The sequence below is a fragment of the Loxodonta africana genome, chromosome 4 (assembly GCF_030014295.1).
Source record: "Loxodonta africana isolate mLoxAfr1 chromosome 4, mLoxAfr1.hap2, whole genome shotgun sequence".
NCBI lineage: Eukaryota > Metazoa > Chordata > Mammalia > Proboscidea > Elephantidae > Loxodonta > Loxodonta africana.
Window position 1 is genome coordinate 79,775,907 of NC_087345.1, and position 22,371 is coordinate 79,798,277.

At 46.0% G+C, this 22,371-nt stretch overlaps 1 protein-coding gene across 1 annotated transcript in view; it reads right to left on the minus strand.

The window, feature by feature from the left end:
• Positions 1-383: 383 nt before the first annotated feature.
• KIF5A (kinesin family member 5A) overlaps positions 384-22,371 on the minus strand; it is a 30,452-nt gene continuing 8,464 nt past the window's right edge. The window contains exons 2-29 of the mRNA XM_064283987.1: positions 20,345-20,432; positions 20,051-20,124; positions 19,554-19,658; positions 19,246-19,294; positions 18,318-18,373; positions 17,984-18,071; positions 17,621-17,745; positions 16,587-16,691; positions 16,258-16,406; positions 16,020-16,168; positions 15,472-15,647; positions 14,443-14,511; positions 13,847-14,053; positions 13,416-13,562; positions 12,680-12,868; positions 11,845-11,962; positions 11,401-11,465; positions 11,178-11,287; positions 10,686-10,787; positions 9,792-9,852; positions 9,480-9,551; positions 9,245-9,349; positions 6,118-6,334; positions 5,695-5,848; positions 5,282-5,364; positions 4,838-4,865; positions 4,247-4,361; positions 384-3,177 (exon numbers count right to left, since the gene is read on the minus strand). Of these exons, the coding sequence (XP_064140057.1) occupies positions 4,283-4,361; positions 4,838-4,865; positions 5,282-5,364; positions 5,695-5,848; positions 6,118-6,334; positions 9,245-9,349; positions 9,480-9,551; positions 9,792-9,852; positions 10,686-10,787; positions 11,178-11,287; positions 11,401-11,465; positions 11,845-11,962; positions 12,680-12,868; positions 13,416-13,562; positions 13,847-14,053; positions 14,443-14,511; positions 15,472-15,647; positions 16,020-16,168; positions 16,258-16,406; positions 16,587-16,691; positions 17,621-17,745; positions 17,984-18,071; positions 18,318-18,373; positions 19,246-19,294; positions 19,554-19,658; positions 20,051-20,124; positions 20,345-20,432 (2,970 nt within the window). The 3' untranslated portion in view covers positions 384-3,177; positions 4,247-4,282. The remainder of the gene's footprint in view (positions 3,178-4,246; positions 4,362-4,837; positions 4,866-5,281; positions 5,365-5,694; positions 5,849-6,117; positions 6,335-9,244; positions 9,350-9,479; positions 9,552-9,791; positions 9,853-10,685; positions 10,788-11,177; positions 11,288-11,400; positions 11,466-11,844; positions 11,963-12,679; positions 12,869-13,415; positions 13,563-13,846; positions 14,054-14,442; positions 14,512-15,471; positions 15,648-16,019; positions 16,169-16,257; positions 16,407-16,586; positions 16,692-17,620; positions 17,746-17,983; positions 18,072-18,317; positions 18,374-19,245; positions 19,295-19,553; positions 19,659-20,050; positions 20,125-20,344; positions 20,433-22,371) is intronic.

Genomic DNA, 22,371 nt, shown 5'->3' on the forward strand with positions numbered 1-22,371 from the left:
TATTTTGTTGTCATTGTGTGCCATTGAGTGGATTACCCCTCACAGCAATCCTATAGGCCGGAGTAGAACTGCCGCATTGAGTTTCTTAGGATGAGATCTTTACAGGAGCAGATCCCCAGGTCTTTTCTTCCAGGGAGGTGCCAGTGGGTTTGAACTGCTGACCCTTTGGTTAGCAGCCAAATGCTTAACCATTGCATCACCAGGGTGCCTTTCTTGGGTTTTAGTTGCCCTTTTTTTCCTTCTTTGGTTGTGCAGTTTTCTGCATTCCTCCCAGAAGCTGTGAAGAAGGAGCAGGGAAGATACCTCTGCTCTGAAATGGGTGTTAGAAAGGTGATGATGTAGATGATTTTGGGCCAAGAGAATTGAGATACTGGCAAGGGAGAGATGGAGAGGCATGGGAGAGGGCAGGAATTGATGCTGAGACTGCAGTGGTGGTCTGGGTGAAAAATGATGAGCACAAGAAGATACATTTTTAATTAAAAATTACAAACAACCTAGATACCAGCCAATAGTAGAATGGTTGAATAAATTACAGGAAAAATATATGGAAAATTATATATTTTTAATGAGGTAAACTATGTTTATTGACTTGAAAAGATCTCCAAGATATTTTGTCAAGTGAAAAAAATAGCTGTGTATAAATATATAGAAAAACATCTGGAAGAGTACGTACTACATTCTAAGTGCCATTACCTGCAAAGAAGGGAGTGAGATGGGGAGCGGGGGGCGGCGATAAAGAAGATTTACAACAGTGTAGAGTCATCATTGAATTTCTTTTATTTTAAAGGTATTTATGTACATCAAGTAAATACACACTGGGGTTTGTGCAGTTTGGTTTGTCTTCCACGCTGGCATGCAACATTTTGGCAGATGTGAGTGGGCAGGCCAGGTGTCCTTTGTGACCCTGGCTCTCTGGACCGGATGCAGTGAGAGTGGGAAGGAGGAGGAGGACACAGTATGAGGCTTCTGGTGAAGGGTTTGTATGTGTGTCGTTTCTCATATGTGTAAGTGGATTACATTTCCCTTACATGTTGTTGAAGAGAAGGCTGCCCCCTCCGTGTCAGCTCCCTCTTCCTCTGCCCTACACCTTCGCATTTCCTTATGTATTTTTCAAAAGAATCATTTAGTGGCAAGATTACATAAAACCCACTGGATTTTCAGGTGCCCTGGTGGCAAATATTAGCTTAAGTCCCTTTATTGGTATTCCTCTAAGCAGGGGACTCAAATTCTTTAGCAGCTTGATTCCCTTCATGCCCAGATCACAGGTGCACAGGTATTGTCTTCTCCTATTGGGTCTGGACGGCTCACCTACCCTTCCGCTCTTTGCTAAGAGTTGGAGGTTTAGTGAAGGGGAGCCACGTTGAACCCTTTCCTCAGAGTGGTGGTTTTCAAACTGCTGTGCAGAACCTCAGAGGCTCTTAGTACTGTCTCAAGGGCTCCTCAAGTAATGAGGCATTTTCCACCAAACAAAGAAGATGCAAACCACCCAGGTCTGTGTCACTTTCAGCTATTTTTTATATATTAGGTTCTATGTAAGATTTGTTCTTAAAAATGTTTGAAAACTGCCACTTTGGAATTTATCCCACACCCCTGTTTTTTTTTTTTTTTTTCTTGCATTTCTCCTTAATTGTGAAAAGGGCCCTAACAGGTAAAGGGAGCAGGGACTTTTTCCCTTATAGGAGTAACACACTAATAAAGTTTGTATTTACCAGCTGGCACTCACACTAAGCTTTCTTGCCTGACTTAGAAGAATCTAGGTGATGGATGCCTGCTGCTGGGGGATCCTGGTCTTCTAGCCCAGATAAGACTGGCTATCTGGACACCAGACTTTCTTTCGTAACTTGGGCTGGCTAGTGACCTTCATTCTCCATCACTGCATTTACCTGGAAAACCACCTGAGCACCATGTGGACAGAGAGGACTGTGTGAAACCAAAACAACAGCCCTCTCAAGTCTCCAGGGGGCATGTGGGCTGAGAATGTAGTGGTGGAAGAGCCCTCGGGTTAAGCCCCTGAGCTCTCTCACCTCTGGAAAATCTGCCCTGCTCCTTTCCTTAAAGTGCACTTAATACCAGATGGGAACATTAAAGAAAAAACTCTGTGAAAAAATAAAAAATGTGTATTGGGGTTAATCAGGCTCCTGCTGGAAAGGAAGGTATCTAGAGATAAATGTTTTGCCAGTGAACTGAGAGCCCCCAGACCAAAAGATGGAGATGGGAGGAACGTGCAGCCCAATATAGGACAGAGAAAGGAATCCAGCTTATCACTTCAATCTGAGGGCAACTGTGGCAAACACACACACACACAAAAGGAATTTCCCAGCTTGTTCATGCCTAAACCCAAGGAATCAATAGTTTTGACTGTGCTTGCCCATAGCTATCACCACGGACAGATGAGCAACCTATTTGACAGATTGTTGGGAGGGGTCTGCCTCCTCAATTTTTCAAAATATTTTTAATCAACTCTGGGTTCTGGTCATGAGCTGTGGGGTAAAGGATATCAGAGAAGATTGGAAGAGAAAGGGAAATGATCCATGTTCTCAGTCCAGGGGAGAATAGAAGAGGGAGGCAATAGGCCAACTCATTCCAGAGGTGAACACCTGGAATCCCTTGGTTGGGGTGAGGGGGTGTATGAAGAAAATTATACATATGATTTAGCAGCCCTTCCAATTGACCCCTACCTGTGATCTATGTGAGAAGGGAGGGAGGAAGAGTTTATTTCTGTGTCTTCTTATGATGCTAAGACATTCTTCTGCTTAAGGCTTTTTTTGTGTGTGCGTGTGTGTGAGAGAGAGAAAAGAGGGCCATAGCCCTCTAGCTCTCGTTTTTCTTTTAATCATTTCCGTGACCTCTACTCAGTGACTAACACCACTCAGTGTGAGAGACAAATATATGAGAAAAAAAGAAGAAATACTCACCCTCCACTCTATTACCCCAAATGAGGAGGGTTGACTATGCTTAGAAATTGCTAGATACATTGTTAGATACTTAGAGAGTGAGACAGAGAGGAGAGACATAGCAGCAGCTTTTGATATCTAGATACAGAGTACAAAGAGATACAGAGTAAGAGAAGACATCGAACATAGTACAGTTGAACAACAAGGGTTGGGGAGGGAGTTAGTATCAGAGACCACAGGTTTGCAGCATGCTGAGAGAAGAGGCCTCAGTCCCTCTTAGAAACTGGGGAAGAAAGAAAAAAAGGGTGTGAGGAATCACCTTGCAGCCCAGGTGCTGAGCTCTTGGCTCCCAAGGAACAGGGTGGCATTTGCACAAACTTTGGTTTATAGTCATGTTCCTTTAACACCAATGTACAGATATCCCATTCCCACCCCCTGCTCCTCCGGCCCCAGACCTTCCCTAACATCTCCTTCCCTGTTCTTGCTTCTTTGCTTCTGGTCTCTTTCTGCTGTGTGCCTGGCCTAGTATCCTGGGAAGGACATGGCTTAGATGCAGCCCAGCTAAGAGGCTGTTCTCTTTTAATTCCTCAAGGTTCCAAAGTGAGCAGTAGAACAGGATCCCAGTGCCCAGTTCTGGGCCCTAAAGCAACGTTGGTGAAAAGCCTGGTGACCCAGAAGAACCAGGAGGGTGCCTATGCTGCTAGGGAGAGGGCCTGGGGGCAGAGGTAGAAAAGGAGGGGCTGGGAGGTGGGGAGACAACTGCTTCCCACCTCCACTGAGCAAGATGGGAGGGGAGTACTGACACTGAAGCTAGAGGGACAAAAGGTTAGGCTTCATAGGAACCTTCTAAAACTTGCTGGTGGTATATACAAATATGCGGAGGATAGGAAACAGGTCTGGCCGGAAATCAAACATCTCCTTGACTGGAGACTTCTCAGTTCGGAAAAGAGCTATCCATCCAACATTATTTTAGGGTGGAAGGATAGGTAGGATTGGTGTGCTCTCCCAAGGGCTCCTAATGTCTACATTCTGTGACCAATGTGCCACTCTAGAGCTACAAAGGCCCTTGCTCACTTCTGATATGTGGCAGTGACCCCTAGTGGCAGAAAGGTAGTACTGTGGTTACTACAATAGCCAAAAGCCTAAGGGAGTAGGGGGAGACGGTGGCCAGATGACACAGAGCAGTACAGAGGAAGCCCCCAGGAAAGGAGAGCAGGAGTTGAGGGGGTAACTGGATACTAAAAGTTTTGAGATGGTAAAAAAAAAAAAAAAAAGGGCAGGAGGAACAGAGAGGCTAAAGGGCTAGAAAGGAGGCAACCTGAGGCTGGTCAGAGGAAGAGGCCCGAAGCTACCTGTAAGTGCAGGTATCCAGCAGTCGGTGTGGGAGATTAGCTGGCTGCTGTCTCTTGGTGAAGAGGGAAAAGCTTGGCCTGGTCCTCAGCCTCATAGCCACATGGCAGGTCACTCCTGGAGGAAAAGAAGAGTGCACCACCATCACAGCACTGCCAACTCTATAAATGGAAGCATTCCTGTCGGGACCGCTTGGCTCTAAATGCATTCCTATGAGAGAGCAAAGGGAGGGATGATTCATGGTTGACAGGAACACATGGAAAATCAAGGCCAGAGAGATGTAGCTGCCTTGCCCAAGGTCACAAAGTTCCCAAAAAGTAAGAAAGAAACACAGGTCATCAAATGTCCATGGCATTTTCCCCAAACTGGAAAAGGGATAAGCCACAGAAGAACTGGGTGAAGGGACGGTGGGCCGCACTGAGGCAGGGGAATGACTGGGAGCTCCTGGATGAACACAGTGATAAGACAACAGTTCTCATTTCTTCTTCTTTCCCCCAGAGGATCCAGGGAACCTTTAAGAAGGGCACGAGAGAAACGTAATAATTTCTTCTAACTCTACCCAGAAAACCCAAGGGCAGTGGGGACTGGTGTACCTGTTATCATTGATGTCTGTGGCATTTCCTGAAGAGATCCATTGTTGAAAACACAGGGTTAGAAGAAGAAAACAGGAGATTGGGCATTAGTAAGAGTCTCCCCAAACCTTCTCTCACCCTAATCCCTTTAAGAAAAAGGTAAGACTCTTTGGAGCATAGCTACCTATGGGACTGTTGCACTCTATCCCCAACTACCCCAAGAGGCATCATTATTTTGTTTAAGGAAAAAGCCTCCCTGACCCCTCCCTAAGGAGAGGAAGAGAGAATAGGAAGGTAAAGGTGGGGATAGACAAGGTAATAGGAGGAATCCACTTCTAAGAGAGCCTGATATCCTAAAGGGATGGGCAGTATCAGACCTGTAGCTACAGGGCCACTTAGTTTTCTTATACCTCTCTGCTTGCTCTGAGGATCCCAGAGGCTGGAGTACCCATCTTTTTCACTCACCATTGTCCATGTTGGCCTTTTGGTAGGAAGCCAAGGGGCCGCCGGAAGATGTGGCCCCACTGCTGGCACAGGAGTTTGCAAAGCTGGATGGAGCAGAGAGAAATGAGGCTTCTGGCGCCCACCTTCCACTATTCTGAGGACCACCAGACCACTACCTTTGCACCTGCACCTTCAGGAACAGAGCTATCCCCACCCCCCAGAGAACTGAAGACAGTAAACATGGCCCCAGGCTGGGAGGGCAGAGGCCCATCTGCTAATCGGAGGTGCATGTATGACGTTGAGAAAGGATTAGAAAGGAAGCTACTTAGAAAAATAATTAAATCTCACCCAGTAACTGACCCAACCCTAGGCCTCATAAGGTCCAGAGATCTTTGGATTGGGACTCCAGCCCACACCCCTCCCTGGTCACTCACTACAGATCTGAGGCGGAGCTAGGTGCAGCCTGCAGGTACAAATTCTGGTAGTTCTGGAAGAGGCTGTTGGTGTAACTGATGCATTCAGGGCTCCGGGTGCCGTAGGGGTTGGTGGGTGAAGATGCCGGGTAGTGGCCTGGTCGGACGGGTTTGGCTGAGGTCAAGAAAGAAAAATGACTATGAGGAGGCTGTTTGTTACCCTGCAGATGCCTTGCTCACTGAGGTCATCCAGCTGGATTGAACTGAGTTGCTTGTAAGATAATCTACTTTTATACTTTTATTTATTTATTTATTTTTGAGAAGGGATAAGGCTGGGGGTGGGTAAAAAGCAATAATCTAGTTGCTTGGCACTTAGGAATTTGCTAGAAAAATTGCTCCAGGTGGTAATCCCACCTTGCCTACTGACATGCACCCTCCACTCACCAATCTGGGCAGAATGGCCCCGCTTGCCCGAACTCTTGTACCGAACAGCCTCCTTAATGCGATCCACCTCTTGCTGATACCGGCGCTTGTCCTTCATGGCGCCCTCCTTGGCCTCCTTCAGTGCACCCTCCAGGGCCTTAACTCTCTCAGCCGTAGCCCTAAGTCGTTTTTCCAATTTAGGAAGCTCACAACGCAGATCTGCATTGTCACGTACCAGCTGTGGGGTGAGCCGAGGGGAAGAGGCCAAGAGAAAGGCGAGCAACCCAAGATAGAGCCACCCAGTGGAGTGTGGGGGTGGGAAGTGGGGAGAGAGAATAAAGAAACATCAAGAGTCAGAGAAGAGGCAAACACGGTGTTTCACTGAAAGGACCCATTCCCATCACCTAATATGCTGTTTATTCTGGGTCTTTCCTTCTGTCTGACCAAAGGGTGGTCACGCATTAAAAAGTTACATCACCTTCTGGGCAACAAAGTATACCATCTCCATTGTATCCCAGAACTCTTGTGACAGCACTGGGTCCCAGGCTCGTTTTGGTCTAGGACCCCCTCCCCAATATCTCACAGGTTGTATCATAGCAACAGCCCCAGGGCAACTATGGGGACAAGGCACCCCTTTACCCAGAGGCGGCTCCGTGGTCATGCAAAGGATGGGCAGCAAGAACATGGTAGCAGTGTTGAGGGTGGATATGGTATTGAGGGCAATGAGTAGGGGTTAGGCGCAGTGCAGAGCAGGAGCAGAAGCTGGAAAACAGGAGCCCCCCACCCCACACACATACACACACAGGACCCCACAGGAAGGAAAGAAAATGTTTGCAGTCTCACAGCCTTGTGCTCATTGCCTTCACACTCAAGGATTTCCTGGGCTGTCTCTCCCCCGTTTAAATAAAGCTAGAGCATGGCAGCAACCACCTCGCAGCCAGAAAAGACTTCCTGATCTTTTTACAAGGTTCCACACAACAACTGGGGGCACTAGAGATTGCAGAAGGCATGGGGCCTTGGATGATGTTGGGTAAATCGGTGTAGCAGGGAACACTGAGGAAAAGGGAACAGGAGCTGAAGATACTTCTCCGCAGCTTTGATTTTGGACAATTTATAGATTATAAATACCGTTTTGCTGTGACAATAGTTTAGCTTAATTTGTAACAGGGCTGGTAGCCCTGGCTATTGAGATTCTCTTAACTAAGAAGTTTCTGTATCTCTCTCCTTTCCCTTTCTAGTCTTGAGTAAGCTGAGGCAGGAAGTTGTAGGTCCTCTATTTATTCTATTAAAAAACAAAAACACACCCCCCAAAAAAACAAAATTCATTGCCATTGAGTCGTTTCCAACTCATGTGACCCCATGTGTGACAGAGTAGAACTACTCCATAAGGTTTTTTTTGGCTATAGTCTTAACGGAAGCAGATCACCAGGTCTTTCTTTGTGGAGTCACTGCGTGGATTCGAACCGCCAACCTTTAGGTTATTAGTCAAGCGCAAACCATTTGCGCCACCCAGGGACCTTGTTTATTCTATAGGTGAGTAGTTTTTGGTTCTTAGAGCAGGGGCAGATGCTTCAATGAGGGAGAAAAAAACAGCCTGCGGCTTCCCAAGGAAAAAGTTCCTTTAAAAGCAATATGCATTTGGACTTGGGGTGGGAGGGAAGTGACCACAAAGAAATGAAAATAGAGTGGCAGAACTGACTACAAGTGTCTCCCCCATGTCCTTCCACTTTTCTGTAATGCTATTACACAGTCTTTATAATAAGCAAAGGGGAAAAGATAGTATTAAAGCCCTCTGCAGGCCCAAATGAAGTATGGTGGAACCAGTGAGAGCCGGAATTCGATGGGACTGCCTTGTTTTTCCAGGTCTTGCAAGTTTTCTACCTTTAACAGGGTGCAGTCCACTTTTCTAGTGCTCATTTTAGTGGAAAATATTTGAGTTTTCCTTCTATGACAAGCTTCCGTCCTACACAAGTTCTGGCTTTCGCAGGTTTTGCTGTAAATAAATCCTGCAGATTCTCACTGGGCCACAGGGCTGGGATTGTTTCACCCCCAAAAATAATAGTACTATTTACTACATATGCTGGGCATTGCACTGGGAAAAAAAAGAAATTTAAGCTCTAAGCTAGGGAGAACATGAGTTTGAATGGAATTTTAAGGTGGCTTTGAAAAGAAGCAAATGAGGTAGAGGTTAGGGAGAGTTAATCTTATGAATCAGTTAAAAGAGCCAGTTGACAGACTGTTGAGCTGGTCTCCAAGGCTCAGATATTTGGTGCTAGGGAGGATGCTTCTGCTCTGTAGGCACCAAACATTTCCTGTCCTGACTCCTTTGGACTGCCCCTCCTACCTCCCCACCCCATACCTTTGAAACCCAGCCAGCCACCTAAGGAACCGCAGCAGCAAGGAGGGAGACAGAGAGGCAGCAACTTAATACACAGGAGTTTGGCCCCAACCAGGAGCTGGGTGGACCATCTGGAGGACATAATTAAATTCCCTGCATGCCCGCACCAGGCCTAGGCAGGTGGAGTGCTCTTTGCAAAAGAAGTTCAACTGAACCAAGTCCCTTTGTTCTTCTTGTCTTCTATCTCAGGCTAAAGTGTAGGCTAGTATCCCTCTTGTAGAGTTGCAGCCCTATGCCTCTTAAACCTCTGTGAGGTTCAACCTCTCCCTCCAAGGTCACAAAAGAAAAAAAAGTTGCCTTCCAGTCAATGACAATGCTTAGTGACCCCATGTACGCAAGAGTAGAACTGCACTCGATAGGGTTTTCAAGGCTGTGACCTTTTGGAAGCAGATCACCAGGCCTTTCTTCCAAAGTGCCCCTGGGTGGGTTCGAACCACCAACCTTTTGGTTAATAGTTGAACGCCTAACTGATCGCACCACCCAGGGATTCTTTCCTCCGAGGCAGGGCTGAGAAATTCCACATCTAACAGAGATGGGTTGGGAGCTTTGAGAGGGGAAAACAAGCATGGAACAAAGAGCAAGGTAAAACTGGAACCAAAAAATGGTATAAATAAGGAATTAGTAGGGAAGGTAAAAGGCAGAAGGGGGGAAAACACGCAGCTAGGTTTTCTAAATCCAGGGGAACTCCAAAGATTTGGGTATCCGGGTACCTGGCCTCAAACATTGTCTTCACTGCTTCTCCACCCTTACCTGTTTGTGAACCTTTGTAAGCTGTTCCAGGTTGTTCTCAAGAAAGGAAATCTTCTGCTTTTGGGAATGAATCCCCCCACTGTCCTCGGGCTCCATTTCTGCACTCTGATGTAAGACAGAGGGGAAGAGGTGACTGTCCTGAGGCCAAGTCCCAACAGGTCCTACCCAGTCCAGGCTGAGCCAATCCCACTGAAGGCAGCAAGGGGCCGGAGAAGACTCTGAGGATGGCACTCACTTTCTTGACTCGAGTCGTGACGTCTTGAACGAACAGCTTGCGAAGGTTGTGGAGGGTCTGGAGTTCCCGGGCCTGGAAAGAATGATGGAAAATTTGGGGCAGTCAATTACTAGGTCAACCTTCTCCCTCCAGCATTACTAGAACCTTCAGTTGATGTGGTCAGGTGAGTCACTCATCCTTTAGGAAAAGAAGTGTCCTGAATATGCCACAGACTGTTTGCAGAAAGGCAGGCGGAATGGGGTTAGGAGGAAGTTGGGTGCGGAAAAGAAACTCCCCTGACTCTCTAACTTGGCACAGAAGAATATCACTTACAACTGTCTCCTCCAGGCCCTTGAGGTCCTGCTTGGACTGCTCATGTCGCTCGTATAGAAATCTGCAGCAGAGATAAGAAGGAGGGAAACATAAAGACTCCTCGGGATTCCTTCCTTCCTTCATCTCTTCCTCCTTTCATTCCTGTTTTATTACTTTTTATTATACAAGTCACTCTTGTTCGTTGTGCAAAAGTTAGGGAAAAAAAAAGGGGAAGTAAAATGAGTTTTTATAAAAAGCCCATGATGAAACCTCCTACAGATGAAACCACCATTGACATTTTGGTGTCCCTACTTTCGAACTATTTTTTCTATGCGTGTGTGTGTGTGTGTCTGTGTGTACACATATATATACATACCAAAAACCAAACCAGTTGCTGTGGAGTTGATTCTGACTCATGGCAACCCCATATGTTGCAGAGTAGAACTGCACTCCATGGGGTTTTCAAGGCTGACCTTTTGGAAGCAAAGTGCCAGGCCTTTCTTCCTAGGCACCTCTGGGTGGTTTGAACTGCCAACCTTTCAGTTAGCAGTCAAGCAACGAGCCACCTCTAGTACCCAAAGATACTCTGTGTCTCTCTCTGTCTCTTTCTCTCTATATACATCCACATATAAATTTTTAAGGGATCATGCCATTCATACTGTTTTGTAACCTACTTTTTACACTTAACGGAACATCACAAACATCTTTCCATGTCAGGTAATACTCAACATTGGTCATTTCTGATAGTCTTGTTTTTTCCTCCATCCCCACCCTACCAATTTATCTTTTGAGGCATTTGGTTCATGTGAGTCGCCATATTCACGCCTACATGTGCGTCTTGCCTCTGCAAGTGTGTCTGAGTAGGCAGTTCTCAACCACTATGACCACAGGTTTGCAGGCAGGCCTGTCACTCACGTCAGCTCCTGTAGTTTGGTGCTCTTCTCGTGTTCTTCATTCTTCAGCTTCTCATAGTCGGCCTGGAGCTTCTCCAGCTCTAGCTGGAGCTTCTGATTCAGGCTATGGAGGGTAAGGAAGAATTAGGGAGAAAAAAAAAAAAGAGAGAGAGAAAAAGGGAAGACCAGCTCTCCAAACGTATTCCTCCTTCTTGTACAAATGAGTTCACTTAGAATTGATGGATCTACTTTTGGATATCAGAGGCAGACTCAGGTCATTGTTTCCATGATAGAGGAAGGAATCCTGAGATATCTAATCATGAGAACCTCAAAGCTAGGGACTGGTCCTGACTCCTTGTAGCTCCTGAAGTTGGCCTGTGAAGCTGTGTCACTATTGAAGGAATGACAGGGAAACTAAAGAACTTGATCCTAGGCCCAAAAGGGAGCATCTGAGAGAGTACAGTAAGGTGAGAGCACCGAATGGAGCCTAGAGCTGGCCCGGGGGAACCCTTACTCTTTGAGCTCATCGATGGTCTTCTGCTTCTCATTGATCTCGTCCCGGAGCCGGGCTAGCTGCCGATGATGGGCCTCACGGTGACTCTCCATCTGCAGCTCCAGGGCCTTCTGCAAACAACCCCATCCTGAGCTCAAAGGCAGACCTCAGACACAGCTATATGAAGGCCCATGCATCCCTCGCCCTGTCAGCCCTAAGTGCCCCCCACACCTTCCCCACTCACCTTCGCTCCATCTGCATCCTGTATGTCTGGTTCCTGGTCCTTCAGGGTTACCTCATGTACATTTTCTGAGGGAAAAGGGGAAAAGCCAGTTTACATCTCTCCTACCTCCTCCAGAAAGAACTTCTTGAGATTGTGATCAGAGCTCCCAGCAGGGCAGGGGACAGCCACCCAGAATAGACCCACAGAGATGTTTTTCTGGGTTAGAACAGTCCAATTTGAAATAGCAGGGACAGAGAACAATGGAGGGTTACAGTTTCTGCAAAATAAGTGACATGCAACTTGGCTCAGTGGCATGTGTGTTGACATCCACGATTTCAGGTTGATGTTTTGGTGACCAAGCAGTCAGGTAGTCTCTTTTGATGTCTGTCAGTTACTTTCCCTTCCTGTCTCCTCTGGGATCTCAGGCCCCAGGATAGGTGGGTTGGAGATTTAAGAAGTCCTCACCCTGGGCCTGGAGCTTGGCCAGTTCATCACTCAAGGAGTCATAGGACTCTTCCAGGTGCCGCTTCTTTAGCTCCACACTCTGCATGTATTCTGTAAGTGAGCGGATCTTGGCTTCATGCTAGTGGAGGAAGGGTTAGTGAGAGAAAAAAGAAGGTTGGAGCAAATGATGACACAAGTATCAGCAGCACCAAACCCAAACCCAAAACCATTGCCGTCGAGTCAATTCTGACCCATAAAGGCCCTATAGGACAGAGTAGAGCTGCCCCATAGGGTTTCCAAGGAGCAGCTGGTGGATTCAAATGCCCAAACTTTTGGTTAGCAGCCAAATGCTTAACCACTGCGCCACCAGGGCTCCCTGGCAGCACCCATTGCCACTGAGTCGATTCTGACTCATAGCAACCCTGTAGGACAGAGCAGAACTGCCCCATAGAGTTTCCAAAGAGTGGCTGGTGGATTTGAACTGCTGACCATTTGATTAGCAGCCATAGCTCACTGCGGCTCTTAACTGCTATGCCACCAGGCCTCCCCCTGGCAGCACAGACCTCTGTAAATTCCAGCTGTCCTCCCACACCCCCCTCCTGCTATGTCTTCCATGAGAATGCAGGTTTGAGGTCCATTCCTCTGAAGACCCTTCCTCGAGACCTTCTGGCTCAGAGACTAGTACTCCCCCAAGCCTTCACTTCACCAGTCTGCCACCCCTAAGCTCTCCTCCTGTCCTTGGTTTCAGTTGACCCTAGGGTAGTCCTTTCTCACACGGCACCCAAAGGCTGTCTACCTCAGGCACTCCTCACCTGGGAGATGAGGAGCACTCACCTGGGAGATGAGGAGCACTCACCTGGGAGATGAGGAGCTGGCAGGACGAGAGCTCCCGCCCAGTCACTTCCATCTTGCGGTGACATTCGACCTGGAGGTTCTCCAGCTGCCGGCACCGCTTGACCACAGACTTGACTTCAGATTTGATTTTGCTGATGTAGAGTCGGGCCACGGTGAACTCCTCCTCGATGGCCCCGCTGATCTCCACCGGCTGTGGATGGTGAAGGGAGAGCTGCTTCTCTGCTGCAGAGAAGCCTTTGATCCACGTTCTTCCTCCACCCCCATACACTGGGACTCTGATGGGACAGGTATTTTCTGAACCACCTTAGTGATTCCCTATCACCTGGCATTTCCCTATCATCTGCGTTTAAGCATCCAATTCCAACAGTCCCCCCGCTTCATTCTATAAAGCAATAAGATTTTCTTTTGTCGTCACACTGATCTGCTTGATCACCCAGATCGGTCACTCCTACTTCCACATATTTGCGTAGGTCATTTCTAACTGCGTCCCATCTCTAAATCCTGCTACAAGCACATGTCCATTGCTTCTTGATGCAGCACCCTTTAGAATGTGTATTTTCAGGGGTGCCCTTCAAACCTCTACTTGTTTTCCCGTGTCTAGTTGGAAGGCATGTTTCCTGGACCACTGGCCCACCTGTCCCAGTACAGCTAAGGGCCTGGATTGTTTCCTTGCATCTCCCATCAGAGCCCAAGACAAGAACGACCTGAACAATCCTTCTGCCTCTTTCCCCACTCACCAGCTTAATCTCTCCATTGCCCACGATGACACTGAACTCACTCAGGTCCTTCATCAGCCCATTCAGCACCTCAGCAATTCGTTTTCGTTGGTGTCCACTGACCTCCTGCAGCCGCTGCAACTCAGACTCCAGGGACAGCATGGTAGCCTGGGGATTGCACCTCAGGTCACTCCCACTGCCATCTACTGTCCCCCTCCCCATGCATGATCCTGGTAGCTATTGTGGAGAAGACATGGGCCCTGCAGAAGAGTCTGGAAGTAGGAGGGGCCAGAAAGCAAAGTTCAGTGACAGGGCAGGGGAGAAGCTCATGACACGACGCACAGCAGTGCAGAGGTGAAAATGTGATACAGCCCTGTAAGGAGCAGTGGTCCCTTGGACACGGAGGATGGCCTGAGGTCAAGGCACTCTCGGACCACTAGTAGGCCACTCACCACCTTCTGAGACAGCTCATCCACCAGCAGCTGGTTCTGCTGGCTCTTTTCCTCCACCTCCTGGGACTTCTGGTCGTAGTTGACTGCCAGTTCCTCCAGTGCCTGCAGCACTTCCTTCACCTCGTCCTTAGCGGCATCATTCTCCGACTGCAGGTGACTCAGCTCTCGTTGGACCTTCTCATTGTCTCCTCGAGTGGACACCAGCAGCTTCAGGGGAGAGTGAGGCATGTGAGGGACCTTGCTCCCGCTGACTGCTTTTATGGCCCTTGGTCTGAGAAAGCTGAGTCCCCCCACCCGGGTATAGCTCCAGGGGAGAGGCAAGTGTCAAAGCAAAAGTCAAGAGGAAGCGAGCTTTAGGCTTCATAGAAACAGGGCAATTAAAGGAAATTAGACCAGAATGAAGAAGCACATAGACTCTAAAATTTGTGCTGTAAGAAAAGCCCCAAATAAGTTCCCAAACTCTTGTAGTTTTGGGAGGTGGCTAATCTCTAAGCAGAATGCCCCTTTTCCCAACTGTTTCTAAAAAGGTCTTTTTTATGCCTTTCGGGGAGGAGCACAACCCCTTTGCTCTCATGTCTTGTATTCCTCCCCATTACCTCTTCCTGGTCCAGCATTTGCTGCTTCAGTTTCTCTACCAGTTGACTCTGCTGATTGATCTCATCATCCTGTTAGAGGTGAGGGGGAAAGATAGGGTGAAGGGAAGCCACTCCTTCCAGTTTAGAGTTATGGGGTGGGAAGTGCAGGTAGAATCCTGATAAAAATTCAAATAGCTTAGGCTTTAAGTTAGAAACCCCATATCCTAAAAAGAGGTCTTTTCTTTAGCTTCTTTCCTCTATCTCCTCCCCTTGCCTTTAAATTCCTCTTTTCCTGACATGTAAAAATTTTTGAATTGGTGTATGTTCTGCTGTGCATATTCTTAACAAGAACAAGAACAACAACAAAAAATTTAAAAAAAGAAAAAGAAAAACCTTATAGGCTCGAAGAAGTTCCTAGTAACTAGTCTATTATATAATGGCTAAATCAATTTTAAAATAATTGTAAAAAAAAAAAATTCCTCTCTTCCTGGAAGTTGGTATGACCTTAACCGTATAGAGCAAAAGCCTTTAAATGCCTATATCCTTTGACCCAAAAATCCCTTTCTAATCAGATCATTCAAGAAGCAAAGTCTTATACACAAGAAGCAAAGATGTTCATTTCAGTGCTATTTGATTAGGAGAAACACAAACCAAAAAAAGAAGCTCTGTAATAAGTGAATGGTTAAATATGTTTTGATAAAGGGACTATTGGACAGCCATTTAAAAGTACTTTTGTGAAGAATTGTTAATGAAGTAGGAAATTGCTCATTATATAATGCTGAATGAAAAATAAAATCACGATATAAAATTACGTGGACAGTATATATCTCAAGTGCACAGTGTATGCATGGAGAAAAGCAAAATGTTAACAGTTCGAGTGGCAGGATGATGCGTGATTTTAATTTTCTATTATATATTTGTATTTATTTTCTATGATGAGAATACATTACTTTTAAAATCAGAAAAAAAAAAGGCAGCATATGCTTATTTGAATCCCCCTCTTCTCACCCCGCTAGGCTCGTCGCTGTGTGCCCCCATGACTGCCCTCACCTTATCATCAAGCTGTTTATAGAGGCGGCGGATCTCTTCCTCGTACTTCTGCCTCTCCTCAGGGGCAATGCGCACCACGATGGAGGAGTTGTCGTTCACAGGCGTCTCTTCACAGAGCTCTGTTCCCAGGGCCGCATCCTCCCCAGCCAAGCGCTCTGTCTCAGGCACATTCTCTCCTGGGGAAGAGGTAGAACAAGGTGAGGGGTAGGAGAGGAGAGAGTAGCATCCACAAGTCCTTCCTCTCTGCCTCCTCAGCACCAAGACCTTCAGGCCCACTATTTCTCTTGCCAAGTGAACCTTCAACCTTTTCAGAAGGGAAAAAGGGGAGCAGTCATCTCTCTCCATCCCTTCCCTCATGACCACTCTACCGCACTCCTCCAGAAACACAGCCCTCCTTGGAGACTGACCTGACCCTAACCAAACCACAAACCCAGTGCCATCGAATCGATTCCAACTCATAGCAACACCACCCTAGACAAGGCAATCTCTGGCTTCCTAAGCTACCTCCTTGCCCCACCACCTCTCACTCCCACAGGGCCGCCTCTAACCATTGCGCCACCGGCTCAGTTCAGCCTCCAGCTTTGCAATTGTCTCCTTCTGAGCTTTTGTCTTCTCCTTCTCCTTCTCATACTTCTTCTTCCACTGCTCAGCAGTCAGTTCTAGATTCACTGAGGCGGTGTTCTTAATGGTCTTTGCCCTGGGTGAGGAAAAGAGAAAGAAAGAGATGAGAACTAAATTGAGGGGAGAGAGTGGCAGGGGCTGGGGCGAGGAGGTCCTGCCACTGACCGCTGCCCGAACATCAGAGTAGACTTGGTCTCTGCATCATTGAAACTGGATGGTGAGCAGCAGATGAACATAGTTGTCCGGCAATTTCCTCCCAGAGAGTCCTGGAGAATCCGTGTCATTTTGCTGTCACGATATGGAACGTAGCTTTTCTGGGGGAGGAGGCAGATCATGAGTCAGAATAATAAATCTGACTGGAGAATCAGAGAGGATGGTAGTGCTAACCAGATCAAGCAACCCATGAACTGGGGCATGATTAGATGGGGGCATTAGGAGAAGGTGGGGAGATGGGGTAGGGTTTGAGGGATGAGGGGGATCTGAGGAACACTCACAGTGCCTTCAGCCAATGCGGAGATCACGTTCCCCAGGGCTGACAGTGACTTGTTAATATTCTTTGCCTCATCCAGCACCGCTCCCTCTGCCCCGGTCTTGCTGACCTACCGGGGCATTAGGGATGAGTGTGTCATGATAGGCCTCTTATCACCCCTTCTCCACTTAGAAGGGCTCAGTCCAAGGAGAGAGAGGTTTGGCTGGAATTAGTAAGAATCTTCCTCTGTTCCCCTAAACTCTCTTGCAAAAAGGCCACCCTCTGCCACAAACTATAAGATTCCATTTAAATAAAATGTCCAGAATAAGCAAATGCAGAGATAGAAAGTAAATTAGTGGTTGCTGGGATGGGGGGGAGGAAATGGGAAGTGATTGCCAGTAGGTATAGGGTTGCTTCTGGGGGGGATGAAAATGTTCTGAAATTAGATCGTGGTGATGGTTGTGCAATCTTGTGAACATACTAAAAACCACCGAACTGTACACTTTAAAATGGTGAGTTTTATGGTATGTAAATTATATCTCAATAAGAAAAATTTTAATTAAAAAAAAAGGCCACCCCGAACAACTAGTGAATGGATAAACAAAATGTGATATATACACACAATGAAATACTGCCCAGTCGTAAAGAGAAATGAAGTCCTGGTACATGCCACAACACAGATGAGCCTTGAAAGCATAATGCTGAGTAAAATGTCAGTTGCTCAAGGACAAATATTGTATCATCTCACTTGTAAGAAATAAGCACATATATAGAAACCAAAGATGATTAGTGGTTATTAGAGGTGGGAGAGAAGGGGAAAGGAGGAGTTTTTGCTTAGGGGCCATTGAGTTTGTTAATGGTGGTGGAATGATTTGGGAAGTATAGTAAGAATGTTTGCACAACTTGAAAAAGGCAGTCAATGTTACTGAATTGTACATGCAGAAATTGTTGAAATGGTGTATATTTTGTTATGTATCTTTTTACCACAATAAAATTTAAAAAAGCCACTCCCAGGTCTTCCTTCCCTAACCACCCACCCCACCCCCACAGGACCCCAACCTTCTCGCTCCCTGCCAAGTCCACTAGATACAGCTTCCCACTGAGCTTCTGTTCAGTCTCCATATTCTCCTGCTTGATATTGATGAGAAAGATGCTGTGGCTTCGAGAGCTGTGTTCATTCATGTCTGCAGGAGCAAGAGAGAAATGGTCCCTGCACCAACCCTGGGAACTGAAGCCCTCAGCCCCCAACTTCCACTGACAGAAAGGGTACCTGCCAGGCCTAGCCCTCCACATCTTACACAGATAAGGGTCCCTTCTCTGAGGGACACTGTCTTTCCTTGCTCACTTTCCAGTCTCTCAGCTCCAGAAGGCACAGAGGAGAGGCAGACCCCCAGACTCAAAACCCCTTATACCCCCACTCACTGGTGACAGCCACATGACGATTTGATTTCCCCTCATCGATCACGTCTAAAATCTCCTCTGGGCTGGACACAAAGCGTTCCGTACAACCCTGCAGGGGGCAAATGGATAGTAGTTTATAAACATTGACTTGAAAATTATACTGCCCACACACTGACCAAATGACATTTCAGGACAGTGTCTTTTCTGAGCCCCCAGCCTATCCCTAGCCCTTGGCAAAATCTGCCCCCTTCAGGATATACACCATCCAACTTCTGGGTCACTGACCTAATCTCCTTCCTCACCCACACTCTCAAAACACTGGTACCACATGGGTGTCCCCAACCCCCATGCTCACCTTGACAAATGGCACCCGGTTCTTGTCCTCATGCACAGACAGATTTGTCTTGGTCACTGAATAAAGACAATACAGGGTAAGGAAGGCCAGCTCCTCCCCCCACCCCCCTCCCCCACCCCACACATACACCCTGCAGTCCACTCAGATGGAGGTTTCATCTGTGTGTTAAGGGAAGAAGACTCTCCTGTGAGGTCTAAACTCCCTGCACAAGCTGAAGGCTCAGTGTCTCCTCTTCCTCCAGGATTCCAGCCCAAGGACTCTGGCTCCTCCTGGGCTGTTTATATGGAGGCTGAGCCCCTAAGCTCATCTTCTAACCCTCTTGGTTTTTGGAAATTCTTGGTGAGCGTGGAGCTGGGGGACTCAGGGATGAGCGTGTGTGTCTTTGTGTGCCTTCTGTATCTCCTGCCAAACTGTACTGTTATGGACTGAATTGTGTCTCCCAAAAATATGTGTTGTAAATCATAAGTAAACCCTATACCTGTGGATGTAATTCCATTTGGGAAAAGGGTTTTCTTTGTTACATTAATGAGGCCATATCAGTGTAGAGTACATTTAAGCCAATCACTTTTGAGACCTAAAAGGTGCAGATCAGGCACTGAAGCAATCAAGCAAGAATGGGAGAAAGATACATGCCACGAAGAGTTCGCCAAAGACCACTGAGAACATGTTGGAGAAGCTGAGACAAGGATTTTCTCCCAACACAGACAGAAAGTCCTCCCCTAGAGCCAGCACCCTGAATTCAAACATCTAGCTTCCTAAACTGGACACCACATAAATAAATTTGTTCATTAAAGCCACCCAGTTGAGGTATTTCTATTATAGCAGCACCAAGAAACTAAGACAGGTCCTAACCCCAAAAGGAATGTGATCTTTCTTTTACTTACACTCCTCACACACAGCCTTCCCACTGAGACTAAACACAACTCACCATCCAAAAGGTCACGAATTTTGTCCAGGTAAATCTCAAAGTAAGAAACCTGGTCAGGGAGAAAGAAGGAGTATGAAGTGAAGACTGCCTATCTTATATTGATCCAGGAGTACCAAGTTAATGTGACCTGTTCAAACAGTAGTGGTGGGAAGGAAAGAATGGAAGAAGACATGCTGGTGGAGAAGGACAGCTGAGGTAACCAGAGGGAGAGGGTAAAGTCGGGATGCCCAGGATCTTCAGTGGGTTCACTCTAGATCATTCCCTCCCAGTGCCGATCTGAGGGTACCCAGCTGTCATGCCCTGATTACCTTGATGTGGAATTCAAGATTCTCATCCATGGAGTAGATGTGGCTGAAGATGTCCCGGGCAATTCGAGGAATAATTCCCATCAGCTGGGGGTCATGCAGCTTTCCCTGGGAAGTAAGGACATTCCAGAGTGAGGCTGGGGCTCAAGAAGAATGAGACAACTGAGAGGTATACAGGTGAACACACAGGTAATAGTTGGTAAGAAGATCATCCTAAGTTAGGAGACCTTTTAATGGAAGGAGGCGATAACTGCGTAGCCCTTTGGACTTTCATTGCTGCTGCTTTTCCATATCAGAAGAAGAAAACTGGCATAGGAGGGTAAACAGCAAAAGGCTGAAGGGATTCCATTAAACCCCCACTATAGTATCACCCTCCCGTCCATCCTCTGTGCCCACCTGCCTCTGGACCAGGCAGCCCTTGATTTCTCCATCTTCCCCCACTGAGATTCCTTGGCCTTGCATTAAGACTCCTCACCCACTACAGAAGTCAGAGTCCTCACCTCCATGGTATGGGTTTTCCCTGAGGAAGTCTGTCCATAAGCAAAAATGGTGCCATTGTAGCCAGCAAGGACATCTGCAAGAGATGGGGGAGAAAGGACACTAGTGGAGAGCAGTGGGGTAGGAAATGGGGAGCCTGGAAAACACATTTAAAAAATGCATCTAGTGGTTGCATTACATTGCGAATGCACTAAGTGCCACTGAACTAACTGTTCAGTTTAAAATGGTTAATTTTGTTTTCTGAATCTCACCTCAATAATTTCTTTTTTAAAGAAAGGAAAAAACATTGTCATTACCTTTGACAATCTGCATGGCACATGCATGATAAACTTGCTCCTGAGTTGTGTTTGGGGGGAATACACGATCAAAGACATAAGGCTTCCCCTGGAGTGGAAATAAAAGATGACAGACATTAGGCAAGGTGTGAGAGAGAAGAAATGCTGCAGCCCCCCTCCATCACTCTGAGAAAGGCATCCCATTCTTCAACCTTCCATAAGCTCGGAAAACTATGGGAATGAAGGAAACTAGAGAGAGAAGCAAAGTTTAGTATTGACACCATGGTTTGCGTCTGTGTGGTAGAGAGTGTCACTGAGGAGTGCCACACAGTGAGATTCTGTGAGAGGAACTCAGTCTTGGTGTGATGATTTGGCACTTCACCGCTGACCCCCTACCTGGGATACCAAATAAGAAAAGACAGTAGGCCCCAGGCTCTGGAGAGTGAAAAAAGCAATTCATTAACATTAAAAATCCACCTCAAAGGACAAATACTGCATGATCTCACTTATATGGAATAAGCAGATATATATAAGCCAGATTATTAGTGGTTGCTGGGAGTGGGAGGAAGGGGGGAAAGGGGAGTTTTTGCATAAGGGGCATTGAGTTTATTTTAATGGTGGTGGAATAATTTGGAAGAGGATAGCAATAATGGTCGCACCACATAAAGAATGTCATCAAGGTCACTGAAATTTACATGTAGAAATTGTCGACTTTGCGAATGTTTTGTTGTGTATATTTTCAGCATAATTAAAAAAAAATCTACCTCAAGTTTAAAAATATCTTCCTCACAGATCCACATAACTTGATATGGAAAGATCTTCAAGATGTGAAGAAGTTTAAGTGAAAGATCAAAGTTAGGGACTTATGTATAGTATTTTTCCAATTGTATAAATGAAATATAGAAACACCAAGCTATGTAAAAACATAAACACAAACTCTTTGTGAAAGAAATACATAAAATCAGAAATGTGGGTCTCCCTTTAAGAGGGGAAGCAACTTTAATTAAAGAGAAACCATGAAGCAAATAACTTGGACCTACAAATACCGTATGTTGTTTAATTCAGGTAATATGTTATAGGTCCTTTGTGCTGATAAGAATGCTAAAGATCTAAGATATTCACAACCGGGGGAACTAAACAAAGAATATATTTGATATCTAATCATGTTAAAGAAAAGACCTGAAATGAGACTATGTTCTGTTTTCTATCATACGTGACAAATTTCTCAGCTGTGTTTTCTATTCAGTATAAAGAGGCTGTGACTTAGCTGTCAAATTGTTTTACCACAGAGCCCATCTTTATCCAACTGAAATGTAAATCTCTAGGCTATGGATATCAGAGTTTAGGAGACATTTTTTAACTAATTAAGGAAAGTCATAAAACATAGCTAGAGCTGGAGATGTGGCTATGTGTGCATCTACAATATTGCATTGGTGCATGTAGAATTTTTTCTAGAAGGAATTATACGAAAGTGTTAACAATGGTTACTTTGGGGAGAGAAACTGGGAGAAGAAGCTTTCATTCTTCATTCCGTATCTTGCATTTTTTACATTTTTTTAAATCACATACAAGTATTATATATATATATTTTTTTAATGTCAAAAAAGGTGAGACAATAGGGCATTATTTTGTTTTCTTCTTTATAATTCTTCACATAAAGGAAAACTAATAAGTATTATTTTTAATATTAGAAAAAAATTTTAAATCTGGCTTCTGGAAAAAAATCTACCTGAAATATTTATCTGGTCTCGGTGTTGTGAAAGCCTTTGAAGCCCACAAGAACAGAATTCACAAAGGAAAAGAAGTTGTAAAGGCTCTCTATACAGTGAAGGGAGTACTGTAAACTGAGAGAAACTTGCCGGCGGACAATTCTATTAAATATTTAAAAGTTCATACTCTGTACCAGCAATTCTGGTGCTCAGAATTTATCTTACCAAACACTTGGTTAACCACTTAAAAATGTATATAGAAGGATGTTCGCTGCAATGGTTTGTATTAAAGGAAAACTAGAAACAATTCAAACCACCACCGAGAGGAGGTTGATTATG